The sequence below is a fragment of the Schistocerca serialis genome, chromosome 4 (assembly GCF_023864345.2).
Source record: "Schistocerca serialis cubense isolate TAMUIC-IGC-003099 chromosome 4, iqSchSeri2.2, whole genome shotgun sequence".
NCBI lineage: Eukaryota > Metazoa > Arthropoda > Insecta > Orthoptera > Acrididae > Schistocerca > Schistocerca serialis.
The window spans coordinates 117,451,766-117,468,478 of record NC_064641.1 but is presented as its reverse complement, the minus strand read 5'-3'; the positions used below and the strand labels follow the sequence as shown (position 1 = coordinate 117,468,478).

The following is a 16,713-nucleotide window of genomic DNA, read 5'->3' as shown; positions in this document are numbered from 1 at the left end:
CATGTTCTGAGCCATCAAGGGATCACCAATTTAGTACTGGAGGGAAGCGTGGAGGGTGAAAATCGTAGAGGGAGACCAAGAGGTGAATACACTACGCAGATTCAGAAGGATGTAGGTTGCAGTAAGTACTGGGAGATGAAGAAGCTTCCACAGGATAGAGTACCATGGAGAGCTGCTTCAAACCAGTCTCAGGACTGAAGACAACAACAACATGAAAATTACCACAGTAAGTATTCCAATGAAGGCCAAAGCAACCACATGTGAAGATCGCATTGCTTTGTGCACTAACTCACACTTCAAAAATATTAACAAAAATAATATAGTGATGCATTAGAACAAGACTGAAAAACTGAAGCCAATTTAGCTGAAGACTAATTTGGGTCCTGTGAGGGCAGCAACACAAGGAAGCTATCCTATGGCTTCACAATGCAACTGAAGGAAGTTTCACGTTCAACAGAAAAATTTAACTGGATTTTGTATACCTCAGGAAAACATTCGACACTTAACTGAAACAAACTAATGGAAATTCTAAAGTGATTAAACTAGACTAAAGATACAGAAAAATAATAAAGATGCTATACAAAGAACAAATGGTGGTGATAAAGATAAGAAATGCCCAAAAAGAAGACATAATCCCAAAATTTGCTAGAGTAGAATGCTGTTCCTATCCGTATTCAACATCCACATAGAATACGCATCAAACAAGTGCAAAGAATTTGTATAGGTATCATAATAAATGGAGAAAGACTTAAAGATACTTAGATTTGCAGATGACTTAGTTAAGATAGCTCTATATGAAAGAAATTTGCTAACGAGATTAGAAGTTACGGACATAATACTAAGAAATGAGTACAAAATGAAAATTGGCTCAAAATGGGGACATGTAGTCAAAGAGGATCACTGAGCAACGTATCCGAGTGAAGGTGTGGAGCATCTGTGCTTTGGACAGTCAGTTTGTGCTTACCAACGCAACAGAAATGTGGCTTTCTGTACTGTGCGGTCATGAATAATGTTTAAATCAGTAATACTTGTGTTTGTATGTTATGGGTGTGTTTCTTTCCACTACACAGAGAAAGACATCCACACTGGTGACTGTGACTGCAGTGGTTGCAGAGTTATTTGAAAAATACAATTTCTCATTACTTTATTGTGCATTAACAATGGACAAAATTTACTGTGATCACTGTTTCTCACAGCTCTACTGCTCTGAATTCATCATCAGTGGCTACGGTCCAGTGTTCTCATTGGCTTCACCAAACAACAGTGCGGAATATTGTACAAGAAGCTTGACGAACATTACCTTGTAAGAGACAATGACTGTAACTCAGAATGCCCACCATTGGAGCCTTTATTAGTAAACCTGCATGCTGACCCTATGTTGACCAGCTTCGAGGACAACTCGTGTTTGGTTTTTATGCAAACGGATATGGTACCAACAGTGTCATCCATGTCTACTGCTACACCATCGCTGACATTCAACACAACTGTTTTGTACAAACAACCATTGTGCAATGTTGTCGCCATGTTCCCAGAGTCAATCATGGCACAAACGATTTCAGTTCAGGCAGTGCAGCTACTTCTCAACCTCACAGGACAATGTAAAACTACACCAAAATATAAACTCCCACTTTTCTGGCCTTATAAAATGACATTATGCTTAGTGATGGCCAAGTGTGAATTCCCTTTGCTAGGCATTGTGAATGATAACTCAGAATTTGTGATGTAGATATGCCACCTTACCGAACATGTAGGAATAATCAATAACATTATTCCATTACCACTGGTACACAACAAGTATGATGCAACAAAAACAGCACTACTACAACTAATTGTACACACCCCTGAGCAAGAGATATGACACGTGATTTATGATGAGCAACACACTGCAGGATGTCCTTCACTACTGTGGCATCGATAATGTTTGCTTGTGGACTCTGCTTACATGTTGGACCCAACATTAGCGATTGTCAAACTCCCACCTCGCCTAGAGCTCACAATGATTGTGCACAAAGTGAATCTGTTAAACAAAAATCTCACCCTAGAAGACAGGTTTCATTTAGTGATACAGCACAGGAGCACATCAATTCAGGTACCACTACCGCCACGACCCAACCAGACAGCGAAGCTGACGTAATGGGGCCCCTCTCCAAGCACTGAATGCTGATTGCACATGGCACCACACCACCTGCAGCAAACGCTGTGCCAGCTGATTCCCATTCACTGTAGCCAGTGCAGTATGATGTAGCTGCTTGCAACTGCCAGCAGCCTTACTGTTACAACAAATGACAAACATGAACCATGTTGGGTGCACTGGCCCCCGCCACATCACCAAGTCGCTCCCTTCTACAAAAAAGTCATCCTCCAAAGGATGCTTGTATCTCTTTGACCATCCCATAGATTTACACTACTTCATTGACACGGGTTCAGATGCGTGCACAGTGCCTCGTCAGATATTTGAACCACACACTGAAAACTTCAGACCACAGCTGCACACAGCTAATGATAACAATATCCATGAGAAATGCACTGTGGACCTAGTCATACAACTTATGGATAGGCTATGTTGTCCTTTGACTTTCCGTTGCCAACATGGCTGAACTCGTCATAGTGGCTGACTTCCTTTGCAAATTCATCCTTTCACCTTACCTCTACCATGGTGCTTTGTTCACACAGCAGTCCATCTTAGGTCTTTTTGCCCCAACATCACCACATGCCATGAACCAATCCTCGTGCCTGCCTTTGAATTGCACCATGGCCTTGGTCGGTTGGTTTAATGATTAGAGAGACTGAACTATGAGGTCATCAGTCCCTCCTACCTGGAACAGGCAATTAAAGAAAACCACCCACCAAAGACATACCTAGTGCGCAAAACTCGAGGAAAGATAATCCTAAGGTTCTAATATCAACACAGCCTAGGGAAGGGAATAAGAAAGACGAGAAGGGGGAAAGAAAAAAAGGCACGCAAGGCGCCCCATCCAGGGAGCAGCCAGAGACCCCCAAGGCAGAAAGTGAAATGGAGGCCATACTCCCTGCCACTTACCAGATCTCCGCACCCAACAATACCCGGAAAAACTAGTGACACAAACAAGGCAAGAGAAGCACATGAAAACTGAGGAAAAGTACCAAGTCAAACAGAACATGTGAGAAGGGGGAAGAAGAGCAAAAGGGTGGGTAGGGCAGCACTGGGGTGGACCACGAAGCCCAGACAGCCACTGCCCATTTGGGGCAGAGGAGGCAACAGGGCATCCTGCCAAACTCTCATTGGGCCAATGTGGCTGACGCACTCTGCCTTAGAGAGGGTGGCAAGAAAAAAAACTCTTTACGAATGAACCATAAAACTAGGTCAGCCACTGAGGCATTGTCTGCTAACACAACTGGCAGTGGGTCAGGAAGATTAAGAATGCGCTGCAAGGTGGCTAGGTTAGGACAGAACAGCAAAATGTTGACCACCATCAAACGGACACTGCAACGACAATGGGGTGGATCCTCGCAATGGAGGAGATTACCACGAGTCAGCTAAGTTTGGCCAATGCGGAGCCAGCAAATAATGATAGCTTAACTGTGAGAGACCCACATGGAGGACCTCCACAAATTTGTCATCTCCTTTACCACCCGTAGTTTGTTCAGCAAAGTCAAAGTACACCATTCTGTATTCCAAATCCTTACAATCTGATGGCATAAAACTGACTGAAGATTTGATTCCAGATACCAATCTCAAGAGGCGGCTTGCTGGTAGCCAACTGGGCCAGCCTGTCAGTGAATTCATTCCCCAGGATCCCCACGTGACTCAGGGTCAACACACACACCACTGAGCGGGCTCACAGTTCAAGAGCAAAAAGAGAATCCTGGATGGTCAGGGATGGCCAGGGTAAAACTTTTCATGAGTTTGTAAACTTATCAAACAGTTGCTAAGATGAGGAAGTACTCACTGGTGCAGGAACAGATATAATCCAGAGGGCGAGAGATGGTTAGCCACTCTGCACTGAAAAGACTGCAGCCACCTGGCAGGGAGCAGAGTTCATTACAATCCTTACGAACGTAAGCAAAGCTTGCATGACTGGCAACCAAAACACACCAAGAATGGAGACGTATTGGCAGTGGAATGCCTCAGAATGAGCTGAGGCTTTCAGACCTTGTGATAGATCAAGACAGAGCTGTGAATGGGGGAAGAGAAAAAAGGGACAAGATGTGGATGGTGATTGTAACCCCCACACCTGGGCTGCTGTTGTGGGAAGTTGATCTCTGTACCTGGAAAGAGGAGACAGTGGTTCGGGTGCTCCTGGGAGCAGCAGATGCATAAGCAATCAACTGTTGTTGGTGCAGAACCTGCAATGGTGGAACCTTCATGTCCATTAGAAGGCTGATCATGGGACTAGTCCAAAAGGCACCAGTTGATGATCGTAACCCACAGTAATGTATCAGATCCAGCACCCGCGATGTAAAAGGTGGTGACGAGCTCTATGCGAGACTCCTGTAACATAGATGGGACTGAGCCAATGCTGTGTAGAGCAGTATCAGAGTATAGTGGTCCACACTATAATTGGTGTTGCAGACACATCGAAAATCTCAAAAGTGTGACCAACCCGTCTGCTTTAGTTGAAGATGGGAAAGCCATGTCAACTGGGTATCAAAGACCAGTCCACCACATTGAGGGACTGGCCATCAAGGTACAGATATGGTTGGGGATGGACTGTACAGAAACGACAGAAATGCATAATGCTGGTCTTGGCAGCTGAAAAATGGAAGCCATGAATGAAAGTCAAAGATTGCGCTCTGTGTATTGCTCCTCGCAGTCTGTGATAAAGGGAATCATTCCAGATGGTATCTGAGATAATGGAATACAGGCACATAGCAAACACTGAGGCATGGGCGAAATCTTGAGTAAAATTCTCAGCAATACGAGTCCAAGCTTGTGAGGATAATAGTGTTCAGGGAAATTCCTGGAACACCTGTAGGAGGATGGCAGCCGAAAATGGACCTGATACTTCACCATACCTGCATGAAGAGGGATTATGCTGCCCTATGGCAGCAACATATCATTCCCAACAAATCCACTTCGCACTTAAGAAAATCACAGGTCTGAGCATCCCATTTAAAGGACAGGATGTGGTCGAGAGATGGATGCTGTCTGTTGTGATGAAAGGCACAATGGCAGTTCTTAATAGCTGCAACAATTTCTGGGGTCCACCAAGGGATAGTCTTCTATCGGGGAGAACCTGAAGAAGAAGGAAATGCTGAAGCAGCTGCCGAAAGGATGGTGTCTGGCAAACTCCATCATGTGATGGAGCAGTTGGGATGGCAGCCGAGGAAAAGGTATCTCAATCCGTATTAGTTAAGGCTCACCTGGGTAAGTCAAAGCCCACCTAGGAAGGCACCCAGGTGAGTGATGCTGAACAAAAATAAGACGATGGGAAAATGATTGCTGTCACACAAACTGTCATGAACTGTCCATTGAACAGATGGGAAGAATCCAGGGCTACAGATGGGCAGATCAATGGCCAAGAAAGTGATGTGTGCACACTAAAGTGTGGGAGAGCTCCAATGTTGAAGAAGCACAGATCAATTGCTGCCAGCAAGTTTTCAACAGTCTTGCCCCAGTTAGTGGTCACAATACCACTCCATAGATGGTTATGGGTGTTAAAATTCCCAAGGAGGCAAAAGAGGAGGTAACGAACTGTCTAGGAAGTTTAAGAAGAGCAGGAAGCTTGGGAGATCAGCCTGGTGGGAGATAAAGAGTGCTTATTGTTACTGCAGAGTCCAATTGGATCTGAACGGCCATTGTTTCCGGTGCAGTTTGAAGAGGAACTCAAGAACTAACAACATCCAAGCAAACCTACATACAGATACCTGGAGGCTCACAAATGGACGACTCAATTCTGGCAAAAGATTAGTATGCTGGTGTTTTTGAGTTAAAGGGATTAAACTGCGAGGTCACCAGTCCCTTCATCCTATACATATCGAACCACGGATCGTCAGAGGAAGCATAAAAAAGGCAAATCCTGAGAAGCCCGATTGCAACCAAGGTATAATAAGAAAGAGGTAAAAGCAAGGAGAAGTAGGAGAGGAGTGAGAGGGAGCAAGGTGGGAGAGTCGCTCCACCAGGATGCAGTTGGGAAGTCACCCAGATATGGTTTGCAATGGGAGAAGCACCCTCTGCATCTGACCAGTACTACTCACCCTATGTTACCCCAAGAAAACGAGCAGCTCATACAAGACAATAAAATTTTAGGAAAGAAGACAATAAAATTTTAGGAAAGAAAACATTAAAAATGGCAAATATAAAAGAGAATAAAAAGGTGGGAACTATAGGAGCCAGGCTGGACCACCAACCAAAGGCTGCAGTAGATCAGTCTGTTAGTTTTAAGTATTTGTATTACACATGGTGCTGGCAAGTCCTGGTAAAATGTAAATAATTTACAGGCATGGGTAACAGCTCGTTAATATTAGAGGCATGGAGTCATCAAAAGGCATATAACAAAACCTGTGGAAGACTTACTGCCTCCACTTTTCAGCGAGTTGTTACCATTGCTCCTAAATTATTTACATTTGTCTGTCTGTCTAGTCAGAATGACTTCTATTATTCCACACTTTTCTACAATGTATAACCTTATAAAATGTAGCCAATGTTATTAACATGTTGAAATACAGAAACGGACTGTACGTGATATTTTTAACATTGCCAATAATACATGTCATGAACAACTATGAGTCAAGAACATTTGCTTGGCATACACCCCAAATAACTTTCGCGTGTTTTGAAGACCCTTCATCAATGATAATATGTGGTTTTCCTTCATTCAAAAAATATTCAGCATCAAAAATTTATCACAAAATCTGCAATATGTGAACACTCAAATGGCAAAAGTACAACAAAAGCACCTCACAACACACAAACATGTACGAGTGAACAAGGTTGTGACACATGGGAAAGATCCATTTTGCTTCAATGGTCACAGTAGAAAGTTACTGTGAGGACAAAGAATTTCATCATCACATACTTTAGACTCTCCTCTTTTTAAAAAGCGTAAATAGGACTAAGATTAAATGAGTGTAGAAAGAGCATTATGACAAATTTTTGATGAATTACAATGTAATCTCTCTCTACCAAGCTGAAAAGCAGCCAAATACTTTCGAAATGCACTCATACAATTGTTCACTGACTACAATGGCAGCAAACTGGGAAATGACAGAATTTTTTTTCTCTCAAAATGTTTTCACTGAAGAACACCAACAACTCCTCTTTTGGTCACGCCATAAAAAAATTATGGACAAGGAGAAATGTTTGTGGAGCTCAACAGTGAAGTTCAATGGTATAGGTGCAGATAATGCGAAGCAACGGAGGTTTTATCATAAATTTGGAAGTAATTGGGTGTTCCAAACACCTGGAATATGTGCAGTTACCTTGTATTCTCAAAAAGGTTCAATGGACACATGCACCTTACTGTGTCGCTGTTGATTGATTGGGGGTTAAGGGACTAAACAGAGATGCAATCAGTCTCTTGGTCAACAGGTAGCTCATCGAAAGTTAGTGACATCCACCAGAAAGCAGATTGAATAATGAAAGTACATAGCAGTGATAAAATCAAGGTACTGGAAGCAATAATGATGCCAGAACTGAGCAATAATTTAAGAACACAGGTCATAGCAGACAAGGGGTCTCCCAGGGCTCACGTGCGGCAGGAGAAGCCCCACCAGCATCCAACCCCCACCAACCTGACTAAGGCGGAAGACAGTTAAAGGTATAGAATGCCTTCTAGTTGGGAGATTGGTTTGGAGTATAAAGGGACCAAACTACAGGATCACCAGTCACTTTTTCCTGACGCAAGCAAAGCTCAAGGAACAAAAACATCCAAAATAGGTTTGAGAAAGTAAAAGGAAGAAAAGGAATGGGGAACCACACCTAAAAAGAAATTGAATGAACAGAAAATGGGGAAAACATACACCACAAGGAAAAGTAGAAGAAGGTATTAAAACCCTAGAGCAGATGGTCTGGGCTGGCTAATCACAATAATAAAAGAGGATGAGCCAGCTACTCTGCAATACATTAAAATGTCCAACCCATAAAGACAAGGCAGGATGAATACATGTGAGGAAAAGATAACCACCAAGAAAAACAAATGCAAAGAAAGTGTGACAGAGTTAAAATGGAAGAAAGGTGGTGGCCTCTGAGAGAAGGCTAAATGGCCACCCTTAGATGGTACGATTAAACCACCCCCTCCCCCCCCCCCCCCCCACTAATAAAACTTAAAACTAAATCTGCTGTTGAGGCACTGTCGTCCAACACCGAACGTAGGGTGCTGGGAAGGTTAAAAGCCCACTGCAGAGGGGCTAAAAGTGGGCAGTCCGGCAAGGTGTAGATGACAGTCATATGTGAGCCACAGTGACACCGAGGTGGATCCTGGCGACAAAGTAGGTAGCCACGCGTTAGCCACGTATGGCTAATGCGGAGCTGGCAGAGAACCACAGAATCCCTGCAAGAGGCCCGCATGGAGGGCGCACATTCATAGGCTCCTTAATGGGTCACAAATTGTTGTGCGTACTGAGATTACGCCATTCCGTCTCCCAAATCTGAAAAATGTGGTATAATAATGATGCGTCAGTTATGGGGATGCTGGTCTCCAGAAGCAGTTTCCGTGTAGCCTGTTGGCAAGTTCATTTCCTGGGATTCTGATGTGGCCTGGGGCCCACACAAACACCATGGAACAACTGGACCATTCCAGGGCATAGATGGATTCCTGGATGGTCACTACCAAAGGATGGCGGGGTTAGCACAGGTCGATAGCTTGTAGACTGCTGAAGGAATCAGTACAGAGAAGAAATGACTCACCAGGGCATGAGTGGATGCAATCAAAGAGTACAAGAAATGGCCACCAGCTCTGCAGTGAAAACACTGCAGCCATCTGGCAAGGAGTGCTGTTCAATACGTCCCCCATGAACATATGTGAAGCCAATGTGACCATCAGCCATCGAGCAGTTGGTGTAAACCACTTCATGGTCCCGGCACATGTCGAGAATCTAAAGGAAGTGACAGCGGAGAGCCGTGGGGTTAACTGTGTCCTTAGGACCATGTGAAAGTTCCATGCAAAGCTTCGGCCACCTCACTTGTTGAAGATTATGTTTAGCATTGACATAGAGAATGGAGGGGAGGGGGCGGGTTTGGCACATTCCACCAGGTTGTGAGGTACTGTCCATAACATCCTGTAACCACAATCAGGGTGTGGTTCATTGCATGAAATGAAACTATGGCTCAATCTAATATGACAATGCAGAGGTTATGTAAGAAAATGGATTCCTTCCAGGAGGAATGGAAGTGAGTCCCAGCCAGCAGGAGAGTGCCAGGCAGCAGCAGTCTCCTTGGCAGTACAGAGTATATTAGAAGCAGCAGTAGACCACCAGATGTTTCATTTACGAGTGATAAGAGGTTTTGTTTGCACCTGCAAATTCACACCCAAGATGATCAAAGTGAATGCTGGTGAGAATTGCTTCTCTAGCCAAATTGTCAGCCAGTTCACCCCCTAGGGAACCCAAGTTTTGGGGACCCAGAAAATGAGAACTGAGCAGTATGGCTAAAGTCAGGCAGTCAGAAATAGCAGAGATCACAGGGACAAGAGTAACACCAAACAACAGATTGAAGACTGCTTGTTGAATCCCTACAAATTAAAATACAGATGAGGTGTATCTGTTTAATAAACATAGGCCTCTGTTAGGGGCTACCAGCTCTGCTGTAAAAATACTAAGTGTTCCTGGCAACAAATATTCTTCTTGACTGGCAGGAAATGTAAAAGCACATCCTGTACAATCTGTGGTTTTAGAGCCACCAGCAAAAATTACAGCAGCACCCTCATATTCGTAGAGGCAATAAACTTTAGATCCCTGAAGTAGGTTGGTCCTAATATGTTGTCTGGGTACTAACCAAGTGGGGAAGTGTGTGGAGCACTTTCTGAGGAAGTTAGGCGGAGGTCACGGCAGACAGCCTCCAGGCACATTCCCACTGGTAATCCCACCCGAGGGTGGGTGTCAGGGAGACTATGCCCACTGTATACAGAAAGAATTTGATTGATTGGGTGATTAGGAAAATCTCAGATGGTAATTTCTTAAGTGAGCAAGAGTTGGTATCACTGGAACTAAAGAGGGAGGATCTCTGCTTTGGAAGAGATACTGTTTGTGGGTCTAGTCCAGAAGGCATCAGTGAACAGTCTTACTCCGGAATGATGGACTGGGTCCAACAATTCCAAAGCTGAAGGAGCCACTGAGCCATAAACATGACAACCATAATCCAATCGGAACAAGACCAGGGGTCAGTAAATATGGAGGAGACTAGCGTGATTCGCAACCCAAGATGAAGCTGAGAGAGAGTTAAACGTTTACATGCAGCTAGTATTTAGTTGACTAATACGCGGCCGTCAAGTCAGCTTTTTAGCAAAGAGGAGTCCCAGTAGTGCACAACTCGCATTTTTAGGGAAGAAAGGTGGAAGTCACGGGGAAAGGGTCCAAGAAGAGGTCCCATATATGGCACCTACGAGCTTCAGCCAATGTCAAAGACTGGGAGCTATACCAAATGCGAAAATCGCCAACATAGGACATAGGAGAGAAAATTTGTCTGATGGATGTCACACGCCCCTTGATCATGAGGAAGTGTGTGACATTCAGTACAGAGCCCAGCTGCATGCCGTTCTCTAGAACCTGTAGGGATCTGAGTGATGTACTAGCTCTCTGGCAAAAATCTTTACCGAGCTTTGAAATCCCATTCACAGAGGGTAAGAAAAATATCATACCATCATGTGTTGCCATTTGCATTATGTAAGTCGAAAAAGAGTGCAATGAGGTGCTGGCATTTAGAAACACTTGTCAGATTGTTGTTTCCTAATCAGGTGGCTGGTAATAAATCGTCCCTCCTTTTGAAACTACACTGACAGTGGAACGAAAGCCTCTGTGACTTGAGAACCCAGGGTAATTGTCAGGCTACCATCCTTCCAACCCGTTTGCTGAGCATACTGGTGAGGTAAATGGCGATACCTTTGAATGGATGTTGGGGGATTTACGTAATTTAATGATTAGGACTATGATACTACCTCGCTACTGCGAAGGGAAAACACCTAGCCAAATACAGGTGAAGAACATGAATCTATGAATCTATGAAGTCTCCAAGTAACATTCAGAAGTTGTATTTCCTGATTATGAGTTGAATCACACCCCACAGCCTGGAGCTGTAGCATGTGAAGCCTGAAGCATTTACCCAATCAGCGAAAAGTGTATTACGTAATTTGGCAAGACTGAGGGGGGTGGGGTAGGTGAATGGTAGGGAGATTTCTTCAACTTTTTGCCTATGCGTTTGAAAGGTAGCTGAGTAAGAAGTTGGTGTCAGTGCTGCTGCATAGTGAGTTGCAAGGTGTTTAGCAAGAACAGACACTGGTACAAATACCACCATTAGGATGAGATCTGGAGCAGTTGCTGATTTTTGCCGGTTAGAAGATTACAGAGCTTGGCCAACACTTGGAATGAAGTGGCATATCTTCTGAAAGAGGAGACATTTAATTAGATAGTGTGAACTAGCACAAAGCTGCTTAATGATAATGAAGGTCTACATGAAGGATGTCACTCAAGACGTTGCTGGGCCCTTCAACAATACTGAATAGCTGTTGCAATGTCTCTGGTCCATCACGACACCAGCTAGCAGTGGTGTGGGCCTGTAGAAAGGGAAATAGTAGTTCCAGCAGCACAACTGTATTGGAGAAGTCTTCCACAACCTCATCAATGCAATCTATAGGTGAAAGATACAACATGGCAACTGATTCATCAGGCAGTGACAAGAAAGTGATATCACCTAAAGCTGGCCAGTTGCAAAGATCGTTCAGTCGCAACTGTTGTAGTGAAGCCACTGGACTGAAGGAAGAGGCTGTATGGTTGACAGCCAAAAGATGGCAGGGGCAACATGATATGGGTACATATCAAGATCAGAAATATATTGGTTAATCAGAAGACCACTTTTTCAGGAAACTATTGGGAGTCTCCACTAACATATCCTCTTGATTTCTGCCATCAGTCATCTTACCGCCCAAATAAAATTTAAAAAAAATTGTCTGCAAATTTTGTGGCCTCATTTCCTAATCTAATTCTTCGGCATTGCTCAATTTAATTCATCTGCATCCCATTACCCTTACTTTACTTAGCCAATAATCATGTGATAGCCTCTTGTCAAGACACTGCTCATGCTACTGAACCAATCTTCCAAGCTCTTTTTTGTCCACTGTAATCAAAATGCTATCAGCAAAGTACAAGCCTTTATTTCTTCTTGTTGAACTTTCCAAAGTTCTCTTCGATTTCTTTTACTGTTAAGTCAATGTACAGAATGAATCCTGTTTGTCCCTGCTTAACTGGTAATTTCCTTTTGTTTCCCTTGATTCTTAGAACTGGAGTCTAGTTTCAGCACAATCTGTAAATAACCTATCACTCCCTGTATTTTATGCCTGCTGTTTACAGAATTTCAAAGAGTGTATTAAAGTAAACACTGTCAAAAATCATGTTCTAAATGTACAAATAGTATAAACGTATGTTGGCCTTTCACAATTTATGTTCTAAAATAAGTCATATGGTCAGTATTGCGTCGAGTGTAGCTGCATCTGTCTGGAATCCAAACTGATCTTCCCTGGAGTTTGCTTCTACCAGTCTTCCCCTTCTTTTATGAATAATATGTGTCAGTATTTTGCAACCATAACTTATCAAGTTGATGGTTCAGTTCTACTCTCAACTGTTAGCACAAGTCTTCTTTAGAATTCAGATAAAGAAATTCACCTTTAAGTAGGATGGTATTTTACTTGTCTCATATCTGTTATACTAAGAATAGTTTTGTCAAGTATGGTTTCTCCCAAGTCTCTCAATAATTCTGAGGAAATGTCACATACTGTATGTGTCTTGTTCCGCCTTAGGTTTTTCATAGCTCTGTCAAATCAAAGGGACAGAAATTTTGCAGTCTACTTTCGAGACCTCATGTACGTAAGTGGCCTCGGAAAGTACCTACATGCAGAAAAACAAAATAGGCATGCAGACTGCAGACAATGTCCATAACTAACAATATAATGTGCACAGAACAATAACAATATTTGTCCCCAGATTCCAGTACTAATATTATGATTTGCATGTTCTTAATTGTCAGAAAAGCCTTTTCAGTCATCTACACAGTTTCACACACAGTTACACAACATTTGTTACAAATTTTATGTTTTGTTCTGTGCACATTCAGATCTAATATGCCCTTATCATGTAGCCTAATGAAACATCTATTGTTCTGTTCAACTATAACTTCGTGTTGTATAGACTAGATTTTGTTACTGGTCTTTCATTTTCAGGGATGGATACGACTTTTAAAAATGGACATTTTCATACTAAATTATTCATGGATACTTTGAACAAAAGAAATATCTACATTCTAAAACACTTATTTTACTCTTTATTGAAAAATAATACTGCACAAGCACCAGTTACTGGTCAAATTGTTACTTAAGGTTGTTGCCTCACTGCACAGAGTATCTACTCAGAAATATAATTTGATGCAAAGTGTCAGCAGTGTTTTATTCTATATATTTTGTGTGTAAGTAAGTGAGATAATTCGTTAGTCTCCTGTTGCATTTATTTCTTAAAACTTCAAAAGCCATTCTAGCATTTGCCATAATCAGTTTTTGGCAATCAGGGAACAATTAAATCTTCCAGGGAATTAATGTGCCACCTCATTCAGTAATAGCCCTAACCTTACTTTATAGATGCTGTAATTTCTACTATTCTTCATCCCAATTACTGTGAATGTGTGATTGCTCGAGAAACCATCATTTTAGCATCAAAGTGTGTATTTAATTATTCAACTGGGAAAAACACACCACAGAACTGCTGAAGCGTCTTGACAGATCTCTATTTGCAATGCGAATTGTGTCAGACATAGGATGTATAAAAATTAAAAAGCTGGCATACTATGCATAATGTCATATGGGATTATTTTTTGGGGTAATTCACCAAGCCGAGCTAAAGTTTTCTGGGCACAAAAACGTGCAGTAGGAGTTATATGTGGTTTCAACTCAAGAACATCCTGAAGAAGCCTATTTAGGGAACTATGGAGACTAACTACTGCTTTCCAATATATTTATTCTTTAATGAAATTTCTCATTAAAAATATATTACTTTTTCAAACCAACAGCTCAATTTATGGAATCAATAGGCTACTAGAAATAAGAATAATCTTCACAAGGATTTAAAGTCACTTAGCCTTGTACAAAAAGGTGTGCATTACTCAGGAACACACATTTTCAATAACTTGCCAGCAGCCATAAAAAACTTAACAACCGATGAAATTCGGTTCAAGAGAAGCCTAAAGGATTTATAGGTGGCCAACTCCTCCTACTCCATTGATGAATTTCTCAGAAGAACCAACTGATGTGTGTGTGTGTGTGTGTGTGTGTGTGTGTGTGTGTGTGTGTGTGTGTGTGTGTACAGGGAAACATTCCACGTGGGAGAAATATAACTTCTGCAGAATTTCAGTGCAGTAATGTGTTCATTATAAACAGATATTATAGTAGTTGTATTACACGTTTATTACCTTATAAATAACTAAATAAAAACTTTTCATATTTTAAATTCAGTGCGTTAGTATTTGTAAAATGATTCTTTCACATAGTGTTCATAAAAAAATGACTATCATTCCACTTGGGACCTGTGGAATGGTACATTAGCTTATTTGTTTGAGTTGTAAATATTTGTCATGTACTGTTGTTTTTCTGACATGTTCTACATCCTGGAGGACCACCTCACTACGGATCAATTGGAATGAAAGTAAATCTAATCTAAGTCACACTTTCCTTTACTGCACTACATACTACAGCTTGTTTGCCTCCTACACTGGGATGTCACAATAGCATTTATTCCAAAACCTTTAACTGAGGCAAGAAAATCACTGTTACACTATCGGTAATTGCTGAGGTACAAGAATAAGGGACAAATATACCATACAATTTATTTCTGTCAACAGCATGACTTTGGCTTTCATGTTTGGGAAATTACACACACACTGTAAACCATTGTTCACTTTCAAAATACATTTAAGTAAAGTATGTTCAAGATTTACTGCTATTCCGATACTTTGTGTAACCATAGGCCAACAAAATATGTAAACAAATGCAGGTAGAACTGCATATCAGCATCTAACACTAATAACATCTTACAGGCTCAATCGGAAAACACCTTACTTGTTCTTGACAAGCTCACATTCAAATCACAAATGAGCAGAGCATGTGCCAAATCTCTCAACAGAGTGTCTTATGCCGAGATAGAGTACTGTTGAGAACAATGTGCCAAAGGACAAAGATGAACATCCATATCTTCAATTGCATAAAGGAGCTAATGACAACGATAACAACCCAGTTAAAAAGTATAATTTAATGCCAGTGTTGGTTAACATGTTTCTGAACAACTTCCTTACAGTAATACTACCCAGTCTTTTCTTTTTTTATCCACTGGGCAGCATAAAACAGCTGGACCAAAATCAAACTTAGATTTTTCATTTCTACTCACACCAGCAATACCGTATACGCTATATTCCATATACTTTATACACGCCCTTATATAGATGATGTAATTTCAAATCAGCAGTCTGTATTACTACTCACCAACGTTGGGTTTTCCACAATATATGGTTCCTCTTCATTATTATCGTTATCCTCCGGAGGTGCATCTACTTGCATTGGCTCAACAGGACTCTGAAAACCAAATACTCCCAACATTAAACAGACTCTATCCAACACCGATGAGTGATAATTAACCTCATAGTATACGCTACACGGTCAAAGTTATGATCACAGAGTTTACTAATTATGACCAAAGAAAATCAAATAGTAACAAAAACAACATCTCTCTTCGAAAGAAAAACACGCATTTCACTGACAGCACCAATCTCTAATAGTATGTGTTTATATTACAGCTCTGCGTTTACTGCCTTAGAGATCTGCTTATATCCAAATCGATTCCTCTTTGCACTTTTCTGTACTACGCAAGCGTGAAGAATTACTAACGACGATACAACTCTGATAAAACAATTCAATGTATGCAAATAGACGAATGACATACTGCCTCTTGAGGTTACGACACATTATTATCAAATCATATTAAGATTTTCATTGAAAATCACGAACTATACTTGCATGGCTGTCACTGAAATACTTCGCGAGGCGCCGCATAGCAAAACAAAATTCGAGATTTCTCACAAAACAATTAACTTCTCTTTTCTGTCAATTCTCAACCCCTTCCACACTCACTTGGTACAAAGCTGACTGCATCGGCAGCGGCATTTTGATGTAAACTGCGGACACTTGATCAAAGATATAGACTTCAACTTATTTGGAAGATTATCACTGGGTCCTCCTACAAAATTTTCACAGCAGAATATGTTACATAACTGTTCATATTCTGAATTAATTTAACTTATTGCTAAATTATAAGTAACGAGAATATTATTGATGTTGCAGTGGATTTTATCTACACATTCCAAAGAAGTGACAGATGATCGAGGTGTTCTTGTGTCACAGTAGCGTGTAAACGTGAACTAGGAGCGATACGGTAACCAAGCAAAAGTCAACATATTTCTTATTATAAATCGAAAAGCAAATACCGCTATTCTCACTGAATCACTTATCTTCATAATCAGAAACAAAATGCAAGCATAAGACACACTTG

The 16,713-nt window shown here is 41.5% G+C and overlaps 1 protein-coding gene across 2 annotated transcripts in view; it reads right to left on the bottom strand.

The window, feature by feature from the left end:
• LOC126473970 (COP9 signalosome complex subunit 1) overlaps window positions 1–16,448 on the bottom strand; it is a 91,549-nt gene extending 75,101 nt beyond the window's left edge. The window contains exons 1-2 of one of the 2 annotated variants that reach the window (XM_050101355.1): window positions 16,296–16,448; window positions 15,651–15,740 (exon numbers count right to left, since the gene is read on the bottom strand). In XM_050101355.1, the coding sequence (XP_049957312.1) occupies window positions 15,651–15,740; window positions 16,296–16,328 (123 nt within the window). In that variant the 5' untranslated portion in view covers window positions 16,329–16,448. Of the gene's footprint in view, window positions 1–15,650; window positions 15,741–16,181 lie in introns of both variants that reach the window. The other variant, XM_050101354.1, reaches the window with a different exon arrangement.
• Window positions 16,449–16,713: the final 265 nt, after the last annotated feature.